The following is an 11,331-nucleotide window of genomic DNA, read 5'->3' as shown; positions in this document are numbered from 1 at the left end:
AGAGACAGAGACAGAAAGAGAGACAGAGAGATACAGAGACAGAGAGAAGGGAGGGAGAGACGGAGAAGAATCAAGGCAAAAGATTGGAGGAGGGAAGGAGAAAGGAGGAGGAGGAAGATAGGCAGGGATGGAGTAAAGGGGAGAAAACAAAGGAGGAGGAAGAAAGGAAGGGAATGGGAGGAGAGAAAATCTGTACAAGTCTATTCCAAGAGAGGACAGCCTGGGCAGCCACACTGACAAATGGAGAAACTGAGGCTCCCCAGAGGGATGGTCCTGGGCATGCAGAGCCCAGCGCTCCCGCCAAAGGAGCTGCCTCTCCTCCCCTGCCCGGCCCGACCCCAATAAATCAGGGGAAAGAGAAGGACAAGAGCCAAAGTTTGGGGGGCTGTCAATGTGGGGGTTGGCAGTGAGGTGACGCTGCCACCTGCTGGCCTGAGCTTTCACTTCAACCTGTTTTTCTGGAAATGTCCTACTAACCTACAGCGCTTCTCAGGCGCTTCCAAACCCGGCCACAGGCTTACGGCTGAGACTACCACGGCTCTCCCCTCCCGGGGAAGGACCCCCCGTGGTGGAGCTCCCTCTGCTCCAGACTCTCTAAAAGAGTCAGCTGACAAAGAAGAGTGCGAAAAGCTGAAGGAGGTCCGCAACCCCTTCCCCCCTACCCTAGCCTGTCCGAGATTCACTTTCAAGGGCACCACTCCCAAGTCCTTGAAGGATGAAAATGGGGGCATGTGATGGAGAAGAGGATGACAAAGGGGACAGTCAGAAGGAAACAGAGATGGGAGGGATGGAGGACAGAGGATCATAGATCATACTAGAAGGGGTCCCTGAAGCATCTTGGAGGGGAGATGGACTGAAGGAGAGGGAGGGAAGGATGGATGGATGGATGGATGGATGGATGGATGGATGGATGGATGGATGGATGGACGGACGGACGGACGGACGGACGGACGGACGGACGGATGGATGGATGGATAACAAGAATGAAGGACGGAGATGTGGAGAGATGGGGAAAGGGTGGAGAAGAAAAAGGGATGAGAGCTGGATGGGTGTTAGGGAGAGTGTGAAGGGAAGGTGGAGGGCAAGGATGAAGAGACAAGGGTGGAGAGCAGAATGGGCAGTAGATGGACAGACTAGGGGGATGGAGGAAGGAAGATTTGAGGAAGGGGGATAGAGGACCGGGATGGAGAGGCGTCAGAAGACGGATGAAGAAAAATGAATGGAGGGGATGGGCCAGACAAATGGGGAGGATGGAGAGAGGGACGGCAGAGAAGGAAGGATGAGCATGTAGGGCAGGGATGGACGGCAGGAAAGGGGGAAGAGAGGAGGGGGAAAGTCAGGGATGGAGAGAAGGATGATGGCGGAGAGGAGCAGGGCTCAGAAAATGAAGCTGGAAACAGCTGGGGAAGGACGGGGGTCTCGGGGTGCCTTCCGAGGGCAGGCTCACGCCCCAGGCTCCTAGGGTCCAACCCGAGCCGTGGTCCCCATCTTTCGGGGAGCGCCTGCCCGGCTCCGGCCCCGCCCCCTTGGAATGCTGCCCCGCCCCCACCCCTGCGCCCCCCCACCTCACCTCCATCACTGAAGTCCCGCGAGAGGTTCCGCTTGGGCCGGGACAGGGGGATGTTGTCCACCCACAGGTACAGCTGGTGCAGGACCTCCTCGTCTACACCGCCCGCCATGAGCGCCCACGGCCCTCCTACCCCGCCCAGGTCACGGTTCCTTCACCAGCCCCGGCCCCGGCCGTTCAGCTGCCGCCCCTTCCGCCGTCCCCAGCGGCCGCCGCTGCCTGCTGAGCCCGCGCCTGGAACCCCGCCTGGGGGCGGCCATATTGTTTACGGAAACCATGGCAACCGGGGATGGCCGTCCCAGCCCCGAGGCTTTTCGGGAGTTGTAGTTCTCGATGTGCCCGCCCCCGCCCCGGGCCCCGGCCAATGGGAAGGAAGGAAGCCAAGGGAGAGGGAGCAAATCCTGAACCGGGAGCCAGAAGGCACGTTAAAATCCTGGCATCCCTAGCCGAGACCGGCGGTAGAGACGGGGCTTAGCCCCAGGCGCTCTGAGCCAAACCTAGGGGGCTGCTAAGCACGGCAGGAGGGCAGGCGAAAGGAGAGGAGCCCAGCTTCCCCTGTCCCCCAAATCTCCCCACCAGCTTATCCCCGGTGCCTGAGAGCCCACCATTAGAGCTTTCCTCTGAGCTCCGACTCTGTCTGCGCAGGACCCTGCTGGCCTTGCAGTGAACGGACCTCGGACCGGAGCGGCAGCGAGCGCGGACCGGCCCAGAGACGCGCGCGGGGCCACGTTTCGGTGCTGGTGGGTAACAGAACAGCTAATATCCGTGGTGTCCTGGGAGGGGGGACCCCCTTTACAGCGCCAAGCAGTGCCCTCTGCTCAGCTGAGCCTGGAGCCTGCCCGGGAGGGACCCCACCCCAAGCACCCCGAGATTCGCAGGCTCCGGCCCCCTCGTCCCGCGAACTGGACACTCCATCTCCCGACATCAGGTATTTGCACGGGCTGTTCCCCACACCAGGAATGCGCATCCCTGCCTCCCGGCCCCTCCGGCTTCCTTGGAGTCCCCACCAAAATCCCACTTTCTACTGGAAGCCTCCTTCCATTGATTGTCTCCCCTGTGTCTGGTTTTTGTTTAGAAGGTGAGCGCCTTGAGGGCAGGAACTGGAACGGGCGGCTGGGACGCTAGACGCAGAAGGTCAGAGCCAGGAGGGGCCTGAGAGCTTGCTTTGTCAGAGCTGGGGGACCTTGGTAAAGAGAACCCCTCAGAGCAGACGGCTTAGATCCTGTAGGTGGAAGGAACCTCGGAGGTAAGGTTTTTGCTCAATCCCCCTTCGGGTATAAAATGGGGAAACTGAGCAGGGTAGGGAAAGGTGTGACACATGGGGCCTGGGGTCCAGAAAGGAATGAACCCCGAAAACGTTCTGAAGTTCACAGTCAGACCATGGGGCTGGGTGTCTAGGAAGGACCTAGAAGGACTAGCCCTCCAACAAGGAAAAACCTCTCTCCTCAAAAATGGCATTTGTCTCGTTGTCCATAAGCCTCATCCAAGGGTAGGTTGGTAGGCAGGAATTAAAAGAGGGTGGAGAGATCTAAGGGGAAGGGGAAGTTCCTCTGGAGCTGAATAGCAGGAGAAAAAGGAGGGGACAGGGTGGGACCTGAGGCCAACTTTGTAGACCAAGAATTGGCACCACCTGTCAGAAATGGAGTCAAGTGACTTCCTTGTTACCCAAGGTAGACAGAAGTTAGGATGGTTGACAAGCCGATATCAGCATTAGCAGAAAAGAATCCCTAGAAGGGACCTACACAGCCACCCACCCCCATTCTCCCAATTAGAGATTCACTTAAATGAAGGGGGTGGTGGAGAACTTAAGGCTTCAAGGCCCTCTAGGTCCTCAAGTGCCACGTGGGGCCTCCAGACCTTGACTTGAATGAACATATTTACCCATTAAAAATGACCTCTCCCTCCCCCTCCCCTCTCCTCCTCCTCCTCCTCCTCCTCCTTCTCTCTCTCTCTCTCTATCTCTCCCACTCACTATCTCTCTCCCTCCCTCTCACTCTCTCCTGCTCCCTCTCCCTCTCCCTCTCCCTCTCCCTCCACCTCTCCACCTCTCTCCTCTCAATGTGGTTTCTTAATCTTGTGCTCTAGCAGAAATTGGTGCCTCAGGGCAGGAAGTTTGCTGGGGGACTTTGGAATGTGGGGCACACTTAGGCTCGGGTCGATAAATGGCAGTTTTAGTTCCAGAAAGGAAGGACTTCCAAAAGCCAAAACCTCCTGGTCTGGGGGGGGAGAGGGTCCCCAAATCAGTACTCACTGCCCAGCCTTCGAAGGGACACTGATACATTCAGAAGACCCGGACTGGCTCCACAGCCAGTGAGCAGAGCCAGCAGAACCAGGCTCAGACTCTGGTTCTCCTGACTTCTGTCTGCTCTAGGACAAGCCATCTCAGCCTACTGGGCCTCAGTTCTCTCCTCAGTAAAATGAAGAGAGTTCTTGGCTCCAGAGCACTCACAGACTGGAGCTGGAAGGGCCCTTCCGCCCTCAGCCAGTCCAAGCCCATCACTTTTCTTTCTTGATATGGAGATTTAGCAGGGGGCAAGGTCACAGAGCTGAGGAGCCAGAGTCAAGATCTGAACACGTGTCCCGAGTCCTTTGGATTTAGTGTGTCATGAAGAGGGGACAGGGACAGCCTGTGCAAAGGGGCCGATTCCTGTCAGTCACAGCTGCCCCAGAGTGGGTTGGGGGCTTTCACACAGGTGACCCCCAATATATAATAATGACAGCAGCTGGTATCTGTCTAGTGACTGAAGGTTTGTAAAGCATCTCACGTCCACTGCCACATTTCATGCTTACAGAAACACTGGGAGGTAGGTGGTATTATTATCCCCATTTTACAGATGGGGAAACCGAGGTCAGCAGAGGTGAAGTGACTTGACCAGGACCATACAGCCAATGTATCTGAAACAGGATTCAGTCAGGTCTTCCTGCCTTCGAGTTCAAGATGATCCATATGCACACTACATCATTTCACCTCTCCGTGAATCAGTTTCCCCATCTATAAAATGGTGATGTTACACTACTTACTTCATAGAAGTGTCTTGAGGTTCCAAGGAGATAATCAACAACTTGGCTTTGGTCTTCAGCCTGTGTTCTAGCAACACAACCCCCAACTGATCACAAATAAAGATGTAGTTTTTTTTTTTCCCATACAAGTTCAAAGATCCCCTAAAAAGGATCCCAGATTCAGAACCTCTCATTTAAAGCTGATTAGGACGAGTCTACCCATCATTTTAGAGATGAGGAAACTGAGGCACAGAGAGTAGTGACTTGTTCAGTCCCACAGCTAAAAAACCTGGGAGCAGCAAGATGATACAGTTGAGAAGGGTGTGGTTCTGGACAAGTCACTTAACCTGTATGCCTCTTCAACCTGGCAATGATCTTCCGTGATCTCATTGCCACCAGAACCTTGTTCTCCAGTACTAAGATGTATTATTGACTAATAAAGGTAAACCTTAAAACAGTATAGAAATGTCAGCTGTCGTGACTAATTGTCTGAGGCAAGATCTGAACCCAGATCTTTCTGATGCCAAGTCAACTGACCTATCTGCTACCCCATATTGCCTCAGCTAGGGTTGAAGCCCGGTCCTCTGATGCCAAATCCAATTCTCTTTCCCATGATATCACACTCCTAGTCCTTCAAACCAACCAAGGCTGGGAAAGGGGAAAACAGGAGACTGCCATCCCTGCTCCCCAGCCCCCAGGATAACCCGAGGCAAGGGGCTGGGGCTGGGCACAAACAGTAACTCACACTTCCACAGTGCTTTCAGGGTACGAAGGATTTCCTTACAACGACCCTATGGGATGGGTGGCGTTACCCTTATGTTACACAGGGAGCACCAGCGGAGAGATAAATGATTGGCCCAGTCGTATGGTATCAGGGTGGATTCAAACCCAGACCTCTTGTCTCCAGGTCCACTGCTCTTCCCTCAAGAGATGCCCTTTGTTTCTTCCTGTTTCCTCTTTCTCAGCTGAAAATCCCATGGAATCCTCAGAGACTCGGGAAGTCCAGAGCTCCCAGAGAGAGCTGCCTATGAACAAAGTTGATGAATTTGCCAACGACCCAATCGGCAGCTTAGCGTTAGGGATGGACACTTACGAAGTCTGAGCAACTTCATGGTTTGGTGGCAGTTCAGGAACAAAGCCAGGAATGGTCCCTAGGACAGGTCATCCAAAGGAGGGGTCGTCCTGACCCGCTCTGGAAGAAGAGGACCTGAGTTCAAATCTCGGCTGCACTATGCCTTACATAACCTTGAATAAAGCAATTTAATGTCTCTGCCTGTTTCCTTGTCTGTAAAACTAGGAGGCACAGCAGTCCAGGGGTAAGAGCTAAGGTTCAGATGCTTACTACCAGGGTGATCTTGGGTCAATCATTTTCCTTCCCCGAGCCTGTAAAATGAGTGGGTTGGAAAGAGGTGGCCTCAAAGCTTAATTCTAAATTAACGGTTCTCTGAACCTCCTCTCAGTCCCAGCCTCTCCTCCTCCTGTGCCTCAGTTTCTTCATCTGTAAAGGGGCCTCTGAGAGGCCTACCAACCTGTATCTAGGACCCTGTGATAAGAAAGAACAAGATCTCCCTGTCTCCGGGTTTGGCCCATATGACTTTTGCCCTCCCTTGACTTCAGCTCTAAATGATCCCACAGCCTTACAGTACCAGAAGTTCGAGTGAACCTGAGGTCACAATGACGGGAGTAGGGGAAGGGGGGCAGGTGTTGGGAGGAGAGCCACAGTGAGCACATCTACTGGGGAATGGAAGAGAACAGAACCCTGTTCAAGGGACAAACCCCTGAAAGCCTGCCAGCTAGCACCAGAGAAGCAGGCAAACCGGTTTGGGAGAGGGAGCGGCCTGGCCTGGCGCCCAGCCCCTGACCCCCCCCACTGGCCTCCCCAGAGTAGGTGCCGAGAGCTTGGGGGGTTGGGAAGAGCAGGCACCTTAGAGATCATCCAATTCAGCCCCCTTCTTTTACAGATAAGGAAACTGAGTCTGGAGGGTGACAGCCTAGGTCACAAAGGTACTAAGTAGCAGAGGCTAGATTCAAACCCAAGACCTGATTAAAGCTGTGACTTTACAGGTCTCTAGACCAGAGAGGAGGGCAGTGAACCACCAGGTCCAAAGCTGGAGGCGTGGCTGGCCACCACCCAATGGCAGAGAACAGAATCAGTCCTCGGGGAGCTCCCAGTACCATCAGGAAGGTTAGAGGCGTCAGATTTCCAGTGGACTTTGGCAGGAAGAGCCCAGGCCAAAGGGGTTGGTTATGCCCAGCCCCTTCTCCCCTGCCCCCCTCCTCCTCCTCACAAAGACTTGCTCCAGGTTAGATCACAGCAGGGTGCTGGGTGGTGGACCCAAGAACCCAGACCAGCCGAAAGGTGCATGCCTTTTGTCTTTGGATTCCCAAACACGATGCCTCACACCGTCAGCACTTAATAACATGTTGAATGGAAAAGCACTGAATCTGGCCCTGTGACCCCAACCAAGAGATTGAATCTCTCTATGCCTCAGTTTCCTCATCTGGACTTCAAAGTTATCTTCCAGCTCTGGGGCTTCCCTTCCCAGCCAGCCTCCTGCCTCCTCTGGACAGACTTCCTCTTCCCAGATGGTACATGGCACCTCCCCCATCAGACTAGGCACTCCTTGAGAGCAGGGACTGTTTTTGCCATTCTTTGTATGCGGGCTCAGCACAGCATCTGGTACACTCGTACATCAGTGCTTCCTGACAACAAAAAGGCCAGGGGGAGTGGAGTCCCTGGCCAGGCACCCCAAGCATGTGCCCAGGGCCGCTGGATGGATCTAAGGAGAAGCTGAAGTCACAGGAAGGTCTTGAGGAGCCCCCACCTACCTACTGCATTTCTCTTGGCTGCGGCCCTTCGATTTGGCAACTATCCTCTGTGGTCTCCTCACCAGCAGGTCAAGACATTACTGACAAAGGGATTTTAGCATTCTAAAAGAAAACCCTGCACTAGCTAAAGGAATGACTCTCTCATGGTAAAATTCCAGAGATGATGATAGGCCCATGGGGGAAATGGGGGTGGGGACATCCTTGCCCCCACAGATGCCCATACATAAAGGTAACTATGGCCCCTGTCTACCACAAGCACTCAGGGGGCACTACATCTTCCTTTCTTTACTCCCTGCTCAGCTATAACACTCTTGACTTAGCCAAGATCACAGAGTAAGTGATAGGGAGATAGGTCTTGAACTCGGGTCTTCTAAAGCCAGGGTTCTTTACTCATACCCAGACATTCAGCCTTTCCTAGTCGTAACCCAGACCTAGCTGCTCTGCATCCCCACCCATCAAGGCAGAAGGCAAAGACTTTCTTTCCCTCCAAATGTACTTAGCCATACCAAGCACAGTCTCAACACAGCCTTCCCACATAGCTGCTGCCCTCCTCTCTCCTCAAATTTTGGACTCCTAGATCCCCATCACTAGCAACATGGCCACCGAGAGGAGACTGAGGTGAGAGAGGGGCATCCCCAGGAAAAAAAAGCCCAAGACACAAAGGACATCACCCCTCAGCTGTCAAAACACCCAACCCCCAGCAAAAGGGGATCGGAAGGGTTTATTGAATTCAGACTAGGAAAAGAAATAGCTGGAATAGTTCGACCCGACCAGGGACCACCACCACCCTCCCTGCAAGTAATGACACTTCCCCATCCCCCTGTCAGTTTGCAACAGTTTAGGGAAGGTACCATACAGAGGGAGAAGGGTGGGAGAGCTTGGGGGGTAGGCAAGATGTGGCAGCTTTGGGATCCTGATCTTACCCAAGAGAGAAACAGCCCCTCACCCCCTTCCCTCACACCTCAAGGAGAGAGAAACACTTGGGCCTCATCCAGTCTCCCCCGAAGCAGCAGGCCATGGGGCCCTCCAAGGGAGACAAGGAGCCCAGGGGCAGGAAGAAATGAGCCCTTGGTTTGAAAAATAAATCTATCAGAGTACAAGGAGGAACAATTTGGAATCCAGCTCCTGGAAGGCGGAGGGCTGGGAGGCTTCTCTCAAAAGCTTCCCTTTGGAGGCAAGGGAGCCCTATGGGCACTTTAAAAAAAGATTCCCTGGCAGGCAGGCTTGGTGAAGGTTTGCAGCTCTGGGCCTGCTGCCATGCTGTCTCTAAGTGCTTTCTCAGGGGCCACCTCTCTAGGCCCCTCTGAACCCCCTTCCCCAGGAGCCCTACTAGGAACGGCCCCCTTCTCTAGTGCTGAATCTCCATGCAGAGTGTCAAAGGTGAGAGACCCAGGGGGGAGAGTGGGGGGGGGGGGCCTGCAGGCTGGCACCCTCCTACCCACCAAGCAAAATCTCTTCAACCTGACCCCCTCCCCTTCCACCAGCTGCCCCTGCAGATGGGACCCTGCTGGTCAGTACTTGTAGGGCACTTCGGGGTGGGGCCTGCTCATAAGGGACCCTTTCCACCCTATACACAGCCTTGCCAATCACAGCAGGCATCCTAGCCCTGGGGCAGCTGGGGAAGGAGGTAGGGAAAAGGTGAGGAAGGAGGAGGGGTAAGGGAAAGGCAACAGGAAGAAGGCTGGGCTGACTCCAGCCTGGCTTCCAGGCCTAGCTCCCTGGTAGACACTTGGCCTAGCCCAGTTCCCAAGGGATGCAGGGGGTGGGGCATTACCTAAGGGAGATGAACCCCCAGTGTTGGAAACAGTTCCCCACCACCATCACCACCTGAAAGAGCTGCCCTGGAAATCCCATACATGTCAGGACTGGGATGCACCACGGCCGGTGTCCAGGGACCCCCCAAAAAGACAGTTTATCAGGCTAAGTTCTGGTGTGCCAGGGCTCGCGATGACGTCTGTCTGGCGTGGTTCTTTCTGGTCACATGGACCAAGTCATGCTCCAAGTGGAGAATGTGGCTCTGGACACGGTCATCGATGGGGAAGGAGGTCAGGTACCGCTTGACCATGGCAAAGTAGGCCATGGCCTCCCCAAAGCTGGGCACGGGAACGTCATCGTCATCATCATCATCATCGTCATCATCATCATCATCATCATCATCGTCCTCATCCTCTTCTTCCTCATCACTCTCTGACTCAGAGTCCTCCCCCGCCTCAAGGAGCTGCACAGCAGGGCCCCCCTGCTCATACTGGGCTCCGTAGGCCACAAAGCTCCCACCTGCCCCCCCACCACCTTGGGACCAGTCATCTGCCTCCAAGCCCTCTGAGGAGCTCTCCTCTTCCTCCTCTTCCTCTCCTTCCTCGCCCTCCTCACCCTCTTCCTCGCCCTGTTCCTCTTCATCCTCATCTTCTTCATCATTGTCCTCCTCCTCCTCCTCCTCCTCCTCCTCCTCTTCCTCTTCCTCCTCATCGCTCTTGAGAGTCACATCAACGTCTGGTCCCGGGCCACCCCCAAACCCTGCCTCTCGGAAGCAGGCAGCGATGTCTGCGGGCTCCACGGCCTCCCACGCTGCAGCCACAAAGTGCAAAGCTTCGGTGAGGCCCAGCTGCAAGCGGGACCGGTCGTGGTCCTCCAGGGCAGCCATGGCTTTGAGCAGCAGAGCCTGCCGGTAGTGGCCCTTGACCTGCTGGACAACACCTCGTTCCAAGGGCTGAAGGGTGTCTGAAGGGAAGAAGGCCACTTGAACATGCCGCAGGTCGGAGACGTCTAAGGCTGGGGCAGCTGGTCGACTGGCCAACAGCAGGATCCTGCGGGATTCGTCTGCCATGCGGGCATCCAAGGCCTTTAAGTACTTGGCTAGTTCCTGGGCAGTGACGCCACCCTTGGGGTTGGCAGTATAGTCACAGGGCAGGCCGGCCCGGGATCCCTGGGGCTTGGCCAGCTTGCCCACCACCAGCGGGGGAAGCTTCTCACTCCCGTCTGCATTGGCACAAAGAAGCACAATGAGCCTCTCGGTGCCCCGCCGTGGACTGGGCCGGGCCTCGCCTCCAAGGGCAGGGGCCTGGTCAGGTAGGAAGTTGTACCACAGGCAGGTCTCCGTGGCGTTAAAGACGTCCTGCGAGGCATAGCCCTCGGCCAGTGCGGGCAGCTGTTCTTCCCACCACCTCCGGCTGCCGCCGCCGCCACCTCCACCGGCATCTGCGGCCGGTGCCGAGGCCGGGGCCCGGGGAAGGGCAGGCGGCTGGGCGGGGGTCGAGGGCTGCGAGCGGCTCTTGGTCACCCCGTTCCTGGTCATGACCCCATGCCTGCGGCGGAAGCGGTCCAGCCAGCCGTTGGAGGCGGTGAAGTCCTCCATGCCCAGCTCCTCGGCGATGCGCAGCGCCTTCTCCTTGAGGATGATGCCGTTGACCGGCAGGCCGGCGGCGCGGATCTGCTGGAACCAGGCGATGAGGAGCCCCTCCAGCTTGTCATAGGGGGACAGCTTGTTGGTCTTGCGGCAGGTGGAGGCCACGCCGAACTTGCGCTCGGAGGCCAGGATGGCCCGCTTGTTCTTGAGGATGGTGCTCAGCGTGGACGGCGGGATGTTGAAGCGCCGGGCGATCTCGCCCTTGCGGAGGTCCGGGTTCTTCTCCACCTCCTGGATGATGTACGACTTCTCCCGGAACGTCAGCTGCCTCCGCTTGGGGCCCATGGTGGCCGGCCCCCTCCCCCCCGCCCCGGGCCCCGGGCCCCGGGAGGGGGCGTCCCTGGGGCGGGGGGAGCCCCGCGGCCCCCCCGGACCGACGCCCGAGACAAAGCGGCGCGCCGGCCCCGGGCCCGGCGGCCGGGCAGAGGCGCGGAGCCGGCCCGCCTGGCCCCGGCCCCGGCCGCGCTGGCCACCGCCGCGCGCGGAGGCTGGCAGCGGGCTCGCGGGGCGCTGGCCTCCCGCCGCTGCCCGC

At 56.7% G+C, this 11,331-nt stretch overlaps 2 protein-coding genes and 1 long non-coding RNA gene across 4 annotated transcripts in view; 1 reads left to right on the top strand and 2 right to left on the bottom strand.

Annotated features, from left to right (window-relative positions):
- The window catches only part of SPEF1 (sperm flagellar 1), a 9,684-nt gene extending 7,899 nt beyond the window's left edge, over window positions 1-1,785 (bottom strand). For both annotated transcript variants that reach the window (XM_069066110.1, XM_069066116.1), the window contains exon 1: window positions 1,571-1,785. In XM_069066110.1, the coding sequence (XP_068922211.1) occupies window positions 1,571-1,679 (109 nt within the window). In that variant the 5' untranslated portion in view covers window positions 1,680-1,785. The remainder of the gene's footprint in view (window positions 1-1,570) is intronic.
- A 151-nt stretch (window positions 1,786-1,936) lies between these two features.
- On the top strand, window positions 1,937-5,835 carry LOC138144704 (uncharacterized). The gene is made up of 3 exons (XR_011164013.1): window positions 1,937-2,307; window positions 2,643-2,813; window positions 5,533-5,835. It is a non-coding gene; the product is annotated as an uncharacterized lncRNA (long non-coding RNA).
- A 2,237-nt stretch (window positions 5,836-8,072) lies between these two features.
- On the bottom strand, window positions 8,073-11,117 carry CENPB (centromere protein B). Its single transcript, XM_069066094.1, has one exon. The coding sequence runs from the start codon at window positions 11,082-11,084 to the stop codon at window positions 9,312-9,314; it is 1,773 nt and encodes a 590-aa protein (XP_068922195.1). The 5' UTR covers window positions 11,085-11,117; the 3' UTR covers window positions 8,073-9,311.
- Between the last annotated feature and the right edge of the window lie 214 nt (window positions 11,118-11,331).

The sequence above is a fragment of the Petaurus breviceps genome, unplaced genomic scaffold (genome assembly GCF_028583685.1).
Source record: "Petaurus breviceps papuanus isolate PSGF00001 unplaced genomic scaffold, PetGlider_PUasm1.0 139, whole genome shotgun sequence".
NCBI classification, from domain to species: Eukaryota; Metazoa; Chordata; class Mammalia; order Diprotodontia; family Petauridae; genus Petaurus; species Petaurus breviceps.
Note: the sequence above shows the minus strand (reverse complement) of the source record. Positions and strands in the feature narration are given on the sequence as shown.

What these genes read in the sequence shown, in the direction of transcription:
- CENPB (XM_069066094.1), bottom strand. Translation starts at nt 11,084, where the DNA reads ATGGGCCCCAAGCGGAGGCAGCTGACGTTCCGGGAGAAGTCGTACATC.